This window comes from Hylobates moloch, unplaced genomic scaffold (assembly GCF_009828535.3).
Source record: "Hylobates moloch isolate HMO894 unplaced genomic scaffold, HMol_V3 SCAFFOLD_13, whole genome shotgun sequence".
Classification (NCBI taxonomy): Eukaryota; Metazoa; Chordata; class Mammalia; order Primates; family Hylobatidae; genus Hylobates; species Hylobates moloch.
Window position 1 is genome coordinate 17,233,026 of NW_026652288.1, and position 16,355 is coordinate 17,249,380.

A 16,355-nucleotide genomic window follows, 5' to 3' on the forward strand; every position below is an offset into this window, starting at 1 on the left:
CTGAAAGAGAAAGGAGCTGCTTAGAATTAAATCTGACATACAAGATGAGTGATAAGACTGCACAGCACCATTCTGGACAAAAACATTGCATGGAAAGAAAAATCAACTTCTATGACTCATGATTAGCTCTGGAGACAATTCTTGGAGGAATATCTAACCCATTTTCAGCAGTAGTATCGTAGAAAAAAATTGACACTGAAGTATTATACAGCACTCATAGGTATAAATTCTGATTCATGAATACACACTTACTAAACGGTCGTTATAGACTAAGCATTAGGAGACATAAATATCTAAGACATAGCTGATAACCTCAAAATGGTTACAGTCTGGTAGGGGATTCAGATATAAAAATGGGCAACTGCAACAGAATAAAAAATAGTATAAAATATTATATAATAATATAAAGCATTTTTATATTTTATCTTAAATAAAAATATAAAAGTAATATATATTATGAGTTGATGTAAGGTGGTGCAAAGGAAGCTCTGAGAAGTTCCTCATCCTGCCTGATAGGGTATGGTGGTCACAGAAGTCTCATAAAAGTGGCATTTGAACAATGTCCTGAAAGATGAGTAGAGTGACATGTGATTAAGGAGGGCATACCAGGCAGAGGCACCATGTTTGGAGAATTACAAATAGCTTAGAACAGCTGAAAAAAGTAGGCAGGTATGATATCATGAAGGGTCTCAAAGCTACCCTACAGAATTAAACATTTATTCCATATATAATAACCTCCAAAGGGTTTTACATAGATGAATGACCACCATCAGATCAACTGTAGAAATGTAAACCTGCCAAAATGATGGAGGACGGACCGAAGAAGGAGCCACATGCAAGCCTGGGAGTCTGGAGAAGAGGCTATCACCACAGGTATGAGGCGAAGATAGGGGGATGAGAGGAAGAATGTCAGTGAGAAAGGAGAAGAGGGCAGAGACCAAAGAGCAGTCTTAAAGGAGAAGTGGACAGAGGTCAGACTTGAACAAGGAAGAATCAAAGGTAAATCACAGGTGTCAAAGGTAGGTGACTGCGCTGGAAATGACAGTTTGCATTAATCAAGGTAGGGAATTCAGGAAAAGAAAGAGGCTTTGAGGTGAAGGCACATTCAACCTCGGGCCTGCTGAATTTCAGATATTGGTTGTTTACCAGGTGATGTCTAACAGATAGTAGGGCATCTGGGTCTAGAGTACAGGACAGATGTCAGGATGTGGTGCTATGAGTTGGCAGGTATCTGTCCATACGCAGGTAGTAGTTTTGGGGACTGTGATATGTGTATATGTGTAGGGGGAAGTAGGATATGGAATTCAGGAAAATCAACAACACTATAACAAGCAAACAAAGATCTCAAACGTTTTTAAGGGCAACAGAATTAAGGGAGGCAGCTTGGCAGATTAAGAACAAAGAATAGAAAACCAGGAAAACCAGGAGAGAGAGGGTGGCAGCTGGTAAGAAGACATTTTAAGGCATGGAGGATAGGTCTGTGGTGTCAAATACTTCAAAAAATAAGGTAAGATTAAAGCTCATTTATCATCTTTGCTAAACAAGTTTCATCTACATTCAGATTACAGTACATTGAGGAAACTGAGATATGCAGAAGAAAATAATTGCTAATTTATGAGAACTTACAATATGCCTGAACCACAGTAAGTATAATGTATGAAAGACACCATTCGAGCCTCACTCTAACCCTGAGAGGTAGGAATTAGTAATAATGTTGTTTTGTAGATGAAGAAATTGAGACCCAATAAGTAGAGATATTTTTCCTGCCAGAGGTAGGTCTCAGATCCTGTGCTTTTTAACTGGAATTTCAAAAGTTCTTGCTCGCTTATGTTCTATACATTGTTCTGAAATGTGTGGGTATGAAGGAACAGTAAACAGTGGCTGGGGTGAGTCAAAGCCAGGTGGTGAACAGGTTATAATTTTGTATTAAAACAAAAAATCTGAACATATTTATGGGTTGATGAAAATAAGCTGGGAGAGAGGGTGAGGGAGAAAACGCAGATATGATGGAAGGCACGGATATCCATGCTGGGCAAGAAGAGGAGGACCCCTCCAGGGTCTCTAGGGGTACTGTGTGCCTAGAAGCAAGGGAGAGAACTCCAGTTCTTTACTTCTTCCCCACTACTGGTCACAGACTAAAGAGTCAGGGCAGGATCTTTCCTGTTAGTGGTAAAACTAAAGAGATTTCCTTCCTTTAGAAATACATGTTTCAAACAAACAAAAAAATGAAAAAGAGAATTTAAAATTTAACAATACCATGTAGACATCAAATTCATCCAGGCATCTGAAAGGAGATTCCGCAATGGACCATAGGGAAAGAATAAAACACACCGTGGAGAAAGAACGTTCGCCTCCAGACAAGGCTCTCATGTCATTGAAAGCAGCTTTATTTCCTTCTCCAGGCTGAACCTTGAAGAGAATGAGTTGACAAGGAAAAAAAACTAAGTAAATGAAAGGCCAGATCAAATTCTTTTCAAGACAGATAAATAATAGATTTACAGTAAAAAGGAGATGGGAATAAAATGACTTAGTGATTTGGAAATATCCATTCCTTTCAAAAAATTTTACAGTAAAACAGTTATACGTATAATGGTACTTCTTGCTCTACTGCAAGAGAATAAAACTGAAAACTTTTTTCACCATAACTGAATCTAACAGACCAAAATTCCAAAGGCTTACTAATTTAAAAAATGTTAATAAAACAATTTTTTTTTCTGAAACAGGGTCTCACTCTGCCGACCAGGCTGGAGTGCAATGGTGTGATCTTGGCTCACTGCAACCTCTGTCTCCCAGGCTCAAGTGATCCTCCCACCTCAGCCTCCCAAGTAGTTGGGACCACAGGAGTATGCCACCACGGCCAGCTAATTTTTGTATTATTATTTTTTTTTTTGGGTGGAGATGAGGTTTTCCCATGTTGCCCAGGCTGGTCTTGAACTCCTTGGTTCAAGCAATCCTCCCGTCTCAGCCTCCCAAAGTGCTGGGATTACAGGTGTAAGCCACCACACCCAGCCCTGAAACTTAAGCTTCAAACATTTAGAAGTGCTGAGATTTTTTGTTACTTGAATTATAGTGACACCTAGTGGTTAAGCTGCATTAAAAGTAATTAGTGAACGTCAAAAGGACAGAAATCAACTTTAAAAAGCTTACAATGGCCAAAGAAATGCATTGAAATACATCTTTTAAAAGATTTAAAGGATTGCTTTAGGAATCCTTTAAAGGAACGTACGAGTTCGAGACCAGCCTGGGCAACATGGGGAAACCTCATCTCCACACACACACACACACACAAATACAAAAACTAGCTGGCCATGGTGGCATACTCCTGTGGTCCCAACTGCTTCGGAGGCTGAGGTGGAAGGATTGCTTGAGCCTGGGAGACAGAGGTTGCCGTGAGCCAAGATCATGCCATTGCACTCCAGCCTGGTCAACAGAGAGAGACCCCGCCTCAAAAAACATATATATATTTCTTTTGTATTGTATTTATTTTGAATTCTAAATAAAATCTTTTAAAATTTAAATAATTTTAAATTTCTTTTAAAAGCTAAATAAAATCTTTAAAAAATTCTTTACTAAATAAGGGCCCATGGAAACAATAAGAAAGCAACTAATAAAATTAACAGCAAATCATTCACACAATTTCCTGAGAATATACAATAACATTAGGAAGGGTTCTATTTTTTTGACAAAATTCCAGATACACATATATGCATACAAGGTGAAAAAAGAGCAAGAACTAGTTTCATATCAATAGCAGACATATAGCTTCCAATACTTTTCAATTCACTGTTTGAAAAGTGATACTGCTCTCAAGTGAGCATTCGTTTTTTAATATTAACATTATTAATATTCTAAGGTAAAAATTCCAATTCTAAACATACTCTAAAATTTTACATCTATTATAAGTCCAAACAAACCAAACCAACAATCAACCAAATAAAAATTCCCACATAAAAGCAAGAACTAAATACCAAGATGCAATCTTGCCCCCAAACTGTATTTTGCACCAATTTAATAAATGAAGCCCCAGGTAAATCGGGGGATCTAGCTGTTACCCTCTCATCTATTACTAACGTATCATGGAACTTCAGTGTCATTTTCCTTATTAGTAAAATGAAGGCCACATAAGTTAAAGATTCCTCTGATATTCTTTTGAAAAACAGAGATGACAACATCAGAAAGTCTAGCTTGAGTTGTTTTGTATAGTTAGCTCTGGAGATAAATTATTCAAGCACTTCGAATACTTTCCTTTTTCTCCATTTTTTATTACAATAACAGTTTTTATAAAGAACACAAAAGTGTACAACTCAATTTTTACATGAATATATACATACACCTGGGTAACCACTACTGAGATCAAGACACAAGAATATCCCTAGCATCTAACCAAACTATTTGTATATTATCATCCCTGAAAAGGTAACTATTATTCTGATTTTAATCACCCAAAATCAATCTTTCTGAACTTCATATGTAGAGGTTACACATACTCTTTTGTACATATACTTCATATTTATATACACTATGTACATCCTTGTAACTGGCTTCTTTCACTCACCATTGTCAGATCACCTATGTTGTGTGCAACAGCAGTTTGTTATTTTCATTGTGGAACAGTATGTCACTGTTTGAATATACCTGAATTTATCCATTTGACTCTAGGTAGACACTGGGTTGCTCAGTTTTGGGCTATGATAGATAAAACTTCTTTGAACATTTTCAAATATATCTGCTTGAGAAAATAAGCACTAATTTTTTCTTGGGTTTATGCCCAAGAATGGAGCTGCTTTAACAGACATCGACAGAGAGGTTTCCAAACTAGTTTGACCAAGTTATACTCCAACAAGCAATATATGAGAGTTGCAATTCCACATCTTCACCAACACAAAATGTTGCCAGTCTTGTTCATTTTCATCATCATAATAACGGTGTGACAGTAACTTACTGTGGTATAAATAATATTTCTCTGATGACTAAGCACTTTTTCACCTGTTTACTCACCATTTAGATACTTTAAAGTGGTTTCTGTTTAAGCCTTTTGACTATTTTAAATGTGATGTCAGTCTTTTTCTTACTACTATTTTTTAATTCTAGGTAAGTCCTTTGTTGCATGTATGCATCAAAAATATCTTTTCCTAGTCTGTAGCTTCTTTTATCACTTGTTTAATGTTACTTTTTGATGAAGAGAAGTTCTTAATTTTAATAAAGTCCAAATTATCAACCTTTTCTTTTGAGTAGGTTGCTTTTTGTGTCCCATTCAAAAAATCTTCTCAAAAAAAACATGAAGACATTCTCTTCCTCTAGAAGCTTTATTGTTTTAAATTTAGGTCTACGATCAACTTCTAAATTACTTTCTGTACATAAAGTTAGGGGGTCAAACTTTGCTTACTGTTCATTACTTTTAAAAAAAATTATTTTATTTTATTTTATTTTTTTTGAGACAGAGTTTCGCTCTTGTTGCCCAGGCTGGAGTGTAATGGTGTGATCTCGGTTCACTGCAACCTCCGCCTCCCAGGTTCCAGCAATTCTCCTGCCTCAGCCTCCCGAGTAGCTGGGATTACAGGCATGTGCCACCATGCCCAGCTAATTTTGTATTTTTAGTAGAGATGGGGTTTCTCCATGTTGGTCAGGCTGGTCTCGAACTCCGGACCTCAGATGATCCACCCACCTCAGCCTCCCAAAGTGCCGGGATTATAGGCATGAGCCACCACACCCGGCCGCCTACTGTTTATTTTAATACCAAAAGGATATCCAACAATTTGAACCTAACACCATTCATAAGAAGACCACCCTCTTCTACAGGCTTGCAGTGGAGTCCTGTCCTTACATATATGTATGATTTATGCATATAGGTAAGGTCCTCCTCAGGTGTCTATTGTTTCATTGCTATTGTACATTTGCTTTCTACTCTCCAATTTCTGCTCTTATATCACTGTATCCTTCTCTCTACTTGAATTTATAATAGGCTTTTTTCCTTTTAGCATCCTGAGATAGAACTTAGATCATTACTGTTCAGCCCTCCATTTTTACTAATGTACGTATTTAGAGCTATAAATTCCCTTCTGAGAAATCCTATGGCTGTATCATACAAGTTTTGATGTTTTCTTTTTATTATTGTTTGATTCAAAATTATCTTCTAATTTCTATTTGATTTCTTTTTTGACCTACAGATTATATAGAAATGTGCTGCCTAATTTTCTAACATTCATTAAGTTTTAAGGTTATCTGTTATTTCTAATTTCATTCCACTTTACAATATATTCTGTATGACATCAATCCTTTGAAATTTGTTGAGATTTGCACTATAGCCAGGAAATGGTCTATTTTGGTAAATGTTCCACATGTACTTCAAAACAATATACAATCTGTGGTAGTTTGGCACAATGTTCTATAGTTCTGCCAATTAATTTGGTTGTGTAATTTAAATCTTATGTTGCCTTACTGACTTTTAATCTGATTGTTCTATCCATTACTGAGAAAAGTTTATTAAAATTTCCAACTGTAATTGTCAATTCTTTTACTTTGCCTTTTAGTTCTCCCAATTTTTATGTATTTTGAAGCTATGTTATTAGGTACATACAAATTAAAAATTTTAAATAACTTTTATAACCACGAAATGGCCCTTTTGGCCTCTAGTAATATTTCTTGCATAAAGTCTATTTTATTATTACAGCTTAACCAGCTTCCCTTTGGCTAATGTTTTCATGGTGTATCTTTTACCATATTTTACTTAGGATCTTCTCTGTCCTTATGTTAATATTTAAGGTGTATTTTGATAAACAGCATACAGTTAGTTTTTGTATTTTTCTTTTCAGCCTGTTTTTAATTTAATAATTTAGTGCACTTACACTTAATGTAATTACTGATATATCTAGATTTGAGCCATGCATCTCCTTCTTTCAATTTGTTCCATATGTTCTTTATTTCTCTTCCGTTTGCCTTCATATAATTGAGTATTTTTGTTTTCCATTCCTTTTATTTGGTCTCTGTTAGCTTTAAAATTATACATCCTTTTAAAATTCAGCGGTTACTCTAGAGATTGCAATATGTATTGCTGATGTATTAGTTTATCTTAAATTAGTATTGGTATTACTTCCTGAAAAGTACAAGAACCTTACAACAGTTTAGAACTCCATGTACTTCTATTCCCTTTTTGTGCTATTGTCATATATTTGACTTTTATAGCTTCTAAGCCCCTCAAGACTTGGGTGTCTATTCAACAATATTATTATTGTTGATTTAACGGCCGAAACTGTTTTATATTTACCCATAGATTTACCTTTTGCATTCCTCTCTGTTCCTTCTGCAGTTCCATGTTTCATCTGTGACCATTTTTCTTTCATCTGAAGATGTTCTTTAGTATTTCTTGTAGGCTGAGCATACTGAAGAATAATTATTTCAGCTTTTGTTTGTCTGAAAACTAAGATGTTTCATCTTCATTTTTGAAAGGTAGTTTTGCTAGTTATTGAATTCTAGATATCAGTTTTTGAAAACAATTCTGCTAGCACTTTAAAGTCTGTCAGGTAACAATGACCTTCACAATTTCTGTTAAAAAGTCTGCCTTCGGTTTTATTGCTGCATTTTGGAAACTAATGCATATTTTTTCTCTTGCTACTTACAAAAAGGTAAGGTTACCTCTTTGTTTTTGGTTTTCAACTATTTGACTATCATATACATTTTAGGTGTGGTTTTCTTTATATTTACCTCACTTGTAGGTTGCTGAGGTTTCTGAATCTAGATTGATGTATTTCAGTTTTGAAAACTCGCAAACATTATCTCTTCAAATATTCTTTCTGCTCATTCTCTGTTCTATCCTATCGGGACTCCAATTATGTTAAACTTGCTGGTTGTGCTCCTCTTATCTCAAACTCTGTTCAGTGTTTTCTGTTTTTATGCGTTCAATTTAGATATTTCCTTTTGACCTGCCTTGATTTGTTAATTTTGTCTTCTGTTGTGTCCAGTTGGCTGTTAAATCCATCCAATGAGTTCTTAATTTCAGATACTGCACTTTTCAGTTTTACAATATTCTTGTAGCTTCCAATTCTGTATTGAAATTGTGGATTCCAATTCTATGTTGAAACTCTGGATCTGTTTTGTCCATTTTGTTTATGATTAACTCTATGTTCTTTAACAAATTAATCATGGTTAAAAATACTAGTTTGCTTTCTCTTGTAATTATCATCTGGTAGTCTGGTTCTATTTCCTACTTTAAAAAAAATTATCAGTCACCTTTCCATGCTTCTTCATATATGTGGTAATTTTCACAGCTTTAAGTATAAATGAAATATAATAAGCTGCATATATTTAAAGTGTACAATTTGATAAGTCTTCCAATTTTATTCTTCATTTTCAAAGTTGTTTCGGCTATTTTAGTCCCTTCGCATTTCTATATGAATTTTAGGATCAGCTTGTCAATTTCTACAAAAACGTCTGCTGGCATTTTAATGAAAATTGAATTGAGTCAGTCTATATATCAATTTGGGAAGAACTTACTTCTTCATAATACTGAGTCTTCTGATCTAGCAACACCCTATATCTCTCCATTTATTTAGGTCTTCTTTAGCTTCTCAGTATCTATTTTAGTAGTTTTCAGTGTACAGGTCTTGAATATCTTCTGGCAGATTTTTCCCTAGGTAGTTTATATTTTTGATGCTAATATAAATAGTATTTTTTAAAATTTCAATTTCTAATCATTTGGTGCAAGTATATAGAAATGTAATTCATTTTTGCATACTGATTGTGTCTGCAACCTTGCTAGTTATGACTTCAACTAGTTCTAGTAGCTCTTTTTGTAGATTCCATCAGATTTTCTGCAGAGATAACCATATTATTTGTGGATCAGAAGAATTTTACTTCTTCCGTTCCAATATATATGCCTTTTAGTTCTTTTTCTGGGCTAACTGCACTGGCTAGAACCTTTAGTTCTACTTCTGAATATAAATGGTGAGCGTGGACAGAACTGCTTTCTTCCTGATCTTAGAGATAAGCACTCAGTCTTTATTACCTTATGCTTGATATTTTGTGTAAAAGATCAATGGCGTCTCCAAATGTACAATATTTCACTAAAGAGGGGCCCCCTTTCCTTTTATTAGGCTTGAGGTATGATAAGGCTCACAGTCAATAAGGGAGAAAGCTGGGTTGGGCTTAAATTGCAACTTTCCTAAGACTTAGTCTATTTATTATTCATAACTGTTCCTTGGGCCAACTGTGCAAGAACTCAGGAACTGACTAACAGAAATATTAGTTAGGTGCCTAGCAGTTCCCTTCCCAAGTTTCTACTCTGTCTTGTCAGCCCTCCTACTACTATTAGACTACTCAAAGTCCAGAATCAGCAAACACTCCCAGGAAAGAAAACATCCAGCAACTGTCAGCTTACCTTGGACAGGCTCCCCTATCCCTTGGAATTCCAATTTGTCTACTCATTATTGTTTAGACAGCTTTCCAATGTCTTTAAAAATAAAAGTTTTGTTAATTTCCCTGGCTTTTTCATAGTCTGCAGTGAGAACAATAGATTACCATGACATACTACCTTCCCTATCAATAAGCACAATTCCTCCCAATACTTTCAAAATTGTATCTTTAATAATTGGGTCTTTTAAAAACCAAAGGTGGGTAAAGAGGAGTTACCCATGATCTACCAGTAGAAATTAAAGAGAGAGTAAAGGTTAACTTTCTAATATGGTTAAAATGCAGAGCTTTTAAACAAAAAAGATGTTCCAAAAATTTAATATTTATTCTAAGTATTAAAATGAAAGGACAAGATTTATGGTAACTAAAAGTAGTAGGTAATTATTTGAAAATTCTGCCCCAGAATATTTAGAGTGGGTAGTTGTTCCTGACCTCTTGACTACACATTTTTTTTAATGCCATATCTCCATACACCCTCTTTTAACACGATTATGAAAGAATCCATAAAATCAAGTTGAACACGGTAGCTTTTTTTTACTCAAAAGTGGCCAGATATAGGGACAACTTCAGAAGTAAATAGTATAAACACAATTAAGTGGGGAAGAACCATCTTTGCTTCCTTTTAGGAGACTGGAGACTATGTACTTTCCATAAAGTCCCAAATAATTTAAAATGCTGTGTAAATTTTAAAAGAGAACTAGTGGAGTAGAAAGACAAGGTAAATACTTGTCACTGAAAAAAAATTCCCAATTATCACCCTAAGAAAATAATGTGTTTGTCAAATGGTATTTCTAGTTCTAGATCCCTGAGGAATCACCACACTGACTTCCACAATGGTTGAACTAGTTTACAGTCCCACCAACTGTAAAAGTGTTCCTCCACATCCTCTCCAGCACCTGTTGTTTCCTGACTTTTGAATGATCGCCATTCTAACTGGTGTGAGATGGTATCTCATTGTGGTTTTGATTTGTATTTCTCTTGATGGCCAGGATTATAAATCATGCTGCTATAAAGACACATGCACACATATGTTTACTGCGGCACTATTCACAATAGCAAAGACTTGGAACCAACCCAAATGTCTAAAAACGATAGACAGGATTAAGAAAATGTGGCACATATACACCATGGAATACTATGCAGCCATAAAAAATGATGAGTTCATGTCCTTTGTAGGGACATGGATGAAACTGGAAAACATCATTCTCAGTAAACTATCGCAAGGACAAAAAACCAAACACCGCATGTTCTCACTCATAGGTGGGAACTGAACAATGAGAACACATGGACACAAGAAGGGGAACATCACACTCCGGGGACTGTTGTGGGGTGGGGGGAGGGGGAAGGATAGCATTAGGAGATATACCTAATGCTAAATGACGAGTTAATGGGTGCAGCACACCAACATGGCACATGTATACATATGTAACAAACCTGCACATTGTGCACATGTACCCTAAAACTTAAAGTATAATAATTAAAAAAAAAAGAAAATGTGTTTGTCTAAAAATAAAATCTACGCTAGCAGCTTTATTTAGTAAGATCAATTTAAATTCAACACATTGGCAAAGACCATCCTTAATCAAAGACAACAGGTTAAAGTTTATCAATGTTTTATCAAAAGAAAAGCAGCAGGCTGGGCATGGTGGCTCACACTGATAATCCCAGCACTTTGGGAGGCCAAGGCAGGAGAATTGCTTGAGGCCAGGAGTTTAAGACCAGCTTGGGCAACATAGTGAGACCTTGTCTATACAGGAAAAAAAAAAAAAAAAAAAAAAAATTAGCTGGGCATGGTGCCATGCACCTGTACTCCTAGCTACTTTGGAGGCGGAGGCAGGAGGGTCGCTTGAGCCCATGAGTTCAAGGTTACAGTGAGTTATGATTGTACCACTGCACTCCAGCCTGGGCAACAGAGTAAGACTCTGTCTCTAAAAAACACCCAACAAAAATAGAAAAGAAAAGAAACAACTAGTTTTTCTAATGATTAGGATGAAAAGAATTAGGATACTTACTGATATACTTAGAGTTTCATTCTTGTGGTCAAAATTCATTTTTCCACAATAGGCCCGCTGAGATAGTAAGTTGTCAAAGTACAATTTGCATCGTAAAGTCAAACACCTTGAAATTTAAAAATTAGGCACATTAAAAAGAGGGCAAAGATTTTTTAAAAACTATATTCAGCATGATCTAACCATGTTAGAAAACCAGATGGAAATATGCCAAAATGTAAACATTGGTTACTCATTTAATAGTTGAGTTTTAGGTAATATTTTTTGCCTTGTGTCTTTATATTCATTTATGTTCCTACATTTTCACCAGTTCATTTACTTTTATAACAAAAAAATTAATGAAATGAATTAAAGAGTCATCTCACATTTAATATAACCCATTATACCACAGTCAGTGCTTAGGAGTGTATCAGTCATTCAACTAATTAATAATCTAAGGCATTACCCTAATACATTCCAAAGGTATCTTGTCCTTGAGAGGATTAACTGTAATGGTGACAAGATAAACGGACAAAGTATCTATTTATTTGCCTCCTTCTAACTTCACAGTAGCAAAAAAGCTAAGGGCACTCTCTTAAGCACTGGGTACCTCTAATGCCTTACACTTTGCTTGGCACAATGCAAACTCTATCTTTCCTTCTCTATATATTAGATGGCATTTTACTGTAAGGAACTTTCCCTTCTTCCTCAATTCTTTATTTCCTTATTTAACTTTCTATTTATCAGAATAGATTAGGGAGTCTGATATTCATTGACTTTATGTTTACATTATTCACACCATCTATTACTATCCTTACCGAGATCCTCAAACTGTCCTAGATTTTTCCAATGGGCACCCCTTCAAGCTGGATCATGTGTCCTTTTATCATGACTCCCCATTTTTTTTTTCAGCCCTTCCTTCCTTCCTCTCTGCAACAGTATGAGGCTCATCTGTACCTTCCCTGCCCAGCTCTGGAATCTGCCATTTCTCCATGGAGCCCTGGTTTCTTTTAGTGGGGAATGGTATTTAGAAAATAAAATCTGCACGGTAACTCACTGGCTATGGTTTCATAACATCTTTGCTCCCTAGTAAGCCTAAGGCTCATTTCTCTGGTACTCTTTTCCTTCCTATTTCCCTCCCTGAACTGCATTAAATTCCCACACTAGAAATCACTGATAGCCTGAGTTTCCTTCTGCTGCCACAGCAACCACTGCTAGCTGGTTTTCAGTTTTCTGTTAACTTTTCTTTCAATACAGATATGTATTCATTCATTGCTTCCATTCATGGGATGTCTAAAAGAGATTGTTGTCATAAAATGGCAAAGTTCTCCAGAGTAAAGACATAAACAATTTTAAAAATCACGTCATTTTTACTCCCCTCCTAAGACTGAGTAAACAATATGAAATATGTCAGTGGTGAAGAATCATATGAAGGTAATACAGGCATACTTCAGAAATACTGCAGGTTCAGTTCCAGACTACCACAAAAAAGGTGAATATTGCAATAAAGTGAGTCACACACATTTTTTGGTTTCCCACTGCATACAAAAGTTCTGTTTACACTATTGTTGATATTTTGACTTCCTCCCATGAATCATAAATGTTCTTAATGGTATCTAGAATGATGAGTCCTTTCCAGAAGGTTTTCAATTTACTTTGCTCAGATCGATTAGAGGAATCACTATGTACAGCAGCTATGTTCTTACAAAATGTATTTCTTAAATAAAAGACTTGAAAGTTAAAATTACTCCTTGATCTACAGGTTACAGAATGGATGTTAGTAGGCATGAAAACAACATTAATCTCCTTGTATATCATATCAGCTCTTGGGTGACCAGGTGCACTGTCAATGAGCAGTAACATTTTCCAAGAAATATTTTCTTCTGAGCTGTAGGACTCAATAGTGGGCTTAAAATATTCAGTAATCCATGATGCTATAAACAGATGTGCTCTCATCAGGCTTTGTTTTTCCATTTGTAGAGCACATACAAAGTAGATTTAGCACAATTCTTAAGGGTCCTAGGATTTTCAGAATGGTAAATAAACATTGGCTTAAACTTAAAGTCACTAGCTTCATTTGCCTCTAATAAGAGATTTGGCCTATCCTACGAAGCCAGGCATTGACTTCTCTTTTCCAGCTATGAAAGTCCTAGATGGTATCTTCCGATACAAGGCTGTTTTGTCTGTGTTGAAAATCCATTGTTTAGTGTAGCCACTTTCATCAGTTATCTTAGTCAGATCTTCTGGATCATGTGCAGCTTCTACATCAGCGCTTGCTGTTTCACCTTGCACTTTTATATTACAAACACGGCCTCTTTCCTTCAACCTCATGAACAAACCTCTGCTAGCGTCATACTTTTCTTCTGCAGCTTCCCCACCTTTCTCAGCCTTCATCGAATTGGAGAGTTAGGGCATTGCTCTGGATTACGTTTTGACTTAAGGGAATGTTGTAGCTGCTTTGATCTTCTATCCAGACCATTGGAACTTTCTTCATATTAACAATAAGGCTGTTTAATTTTCTTATCATTAGTGTGTTCACCGGAATAGCACTTTTAATTTCCTTCAAGAACTTTTCCTTTGCATTTACAGCTTGGCTAACTGGCACAAGAGGCCTAGCTTTTGGCTTATCTTGGCTTTTGACATACCTTCCTCACTAAGCTTAATCAGTTCTAGCTTTTGATTTAAAGTGATAGAAATCCTACTCTTCCTTTCACTTGGATACTCAGAGGTCACTGTAAGGCTATTAACTAGCCTAATTTCAATACTGCTGTGTCTCAGGGAATAGGGAGGCCCAAGGGGACAGAGAGATGAGGGAATCAATAGCCAGTCAGTAGAGCAGGAAGAACACACACGACATTTGTTGATTAAGTTTGCTGTCTTATATGGGCAGTTTGTGGCACCCGAAAACAATTTGAACAGTAACAAAGATCACTGATGACAGATCACTACAACAGATTAATAATAATGAAAAAGTCTGAAATACTGCAAAAATTAAACAAAATATGACACAGAGACATAAAGTGATCATATGTTGTTGGATAAATGGTGCTGACAGACTTGGTTGAAGCAGGCTTGCCATAAACCTTCAATTTGTAAAAAATGCAATGTTTGTAAAGTGCAGTAAAGTGAACTGCAATAAAATGAGGTATGCCTGTAAACTGTAAGACCAGTACTTTACAAAAAACCTTTTAAATACAAATTTCTGAGTAATGATATAAAAATAAATCCTACTGCATCTGGAACAGATTTATGTAGTAATAGAGATTGGGTTTATTCTTCTGCCTGAAACTAAAAAATGAGACAATATATAAAACAACCGTTTTCAGACTCTGGCTATCTTCAGGCTCCACATCTAATTCTAGTTCTCTTGCCACTTCCACCATATCTGCAGTCACTTCCTCCGCTGAATCCCTCAAGGACATCCAAGGGGGTTGGAATTAACTTCTTCCAAACTCTGAGGGTTTTCACACTCTGGCTATCAGATAGTGACTATCTGGTCATTTGACTAGAACTGCCTGCTAGTTCTAGGAAACAAACAAATTGAACCCCACCAATGCCCCACACTGCTCTTCACCGACAGAGGACAAGGGAGTAGAAACCAAAGTACAGCTGTTGCTCTCGTTTCAGGAGCTGGAGGTGGAGCTGGGAGTCTGGGGATGCAAAATAAACTCCAGAGGATCTATAAAGGGTTCTGCTCCAGTCTTGAGCTGAGTAGAGGTCAGTGCATAGGTATGAGGACACCATCTGAGGCTGGGAAAATAAATATCCAAAGGAAATAGAAGTAATTCCAACAACTCACACACAACCAGGAATAGTTCATGTTCTTACTGGCCAGAGTGAAAACCTCGTGATTTACAAGGTATCGGTAGAGTACTCAGAATAGCACTGCCTCAGAGGTAGGAAAAATTAGCCCACAACCAACGGCTGCTCTGATCTCCTCTTGTTAGGCTTAAAAGTAGCCTCAAAAGGGTAAAAATGCACTTTGGGAGGCCGAGGCGGGCGAATCACGAGGTCAGGAGATCGAGACCACGGTGAAACCCCGTCTCTACTAAAAAATATAAAAAATTAGCCGGGCGTGGTGGCGGGCGCCTGTAGTCCCAGCTACTCGGAGAGGCTGAGGCAGGAGAATGGCGTGAACCCGGGAGGCGGAGCTTGCAGTGAGCCGAGATTGCGCCACTGCACTCCAGCCTGGGTGACAGAGCGAGACTCTGTCTCAAAAAAAAAAAAAGGGTAAAAATGGGTCCTATTTAATTCAAGCCCTACGAATATGCCTGTAAAACTGAAATAGGAATTTCAAAAACCTATAGTTTCACTAAGGAATATAAGAGCTAGGTACATTTTTTTTTTTATTTGTACAGGCTTAAGATGGTAGAATTTTTGGTGTAAAGACAGTTTTAAAAAGCATATTACTGAAGGAATTTGCCTAGAGAAAAACAGAGGCAAATGGAAGGACTAGGGCTGTCTCAGATTCATGTATATTAAAGGGCCGTCCCTCCCTATCAATTATCCTGTTTATTTCTGTCACTTGTGATCAGTTGGAGTCAATCTATCTCTGTGAGTCTGTACATCTCTGGATATGTTAATATCCAGTTTCCCTAATTCTGTATTCATTTATCCAACCAATGTATATTGGTATGTATCAGGTACGGTTATAGAAACTAGAGATACAGCAGTAAACAAAACAGAGTTTCTGCATTCATGGAGCTACGTCATTCTAGTACATTATGGTAAATCAACTGAGGTATTACCTTTATAGTTCCTACCAAATGCCTGTATCCATTAAAAACATGCAATAGTCAAGGGTAAAACAGGCTATTTTAGAACCAATGAGTTCCCTTTCAAAGGACCTATTTAAGCATAAAGGACCTATTAAGCATAAGGAATATCTAACAGAGTAGAAAAGTTGGATAAGCTCACCATAAAGAGCCCTTCAGATTCGGAATTGTCTGATTAAATTAGAGA

The 16,355-nt window shown here is 36.4% G+C and overlaps 1 protein-coding gene across 6 annotated transcripts in view; it reads right to left on the minus strand.

Annotated features, from left to right (window-relative positions):
• The window catches only part of SMC6 (structural maintenance of chromosomes 6), a 158,544-nt gene that overhangs the window by 50,044 nt on the left and 92,145 nt on the right, over window positions 1–16,355 (minus strand). For all 6 annotated transcript variants that reach the window (XR_009209497.1, XM_058427001.1, XM_058427003.1 and 3 more), the window contains 2 exons: window positions 11,418–11,523; window positions 2,257–2,409 (listed from right to left, as the gene is read on the minus strand). Coding sequence is in view for 5 of the 6 variants with exons in the window: in XM_058427001.1 (XP_058282984.1) it covers window positions 2,257–2,409; window positions 11,418–11,523 (259 nt within the window). In the remaining variant the exon portion in view is untranslated. The remainder of the gene's footprint in view (window positions 1–2,256; window positions 2,410–11,417; window positions 11,524–16,355) is intronic.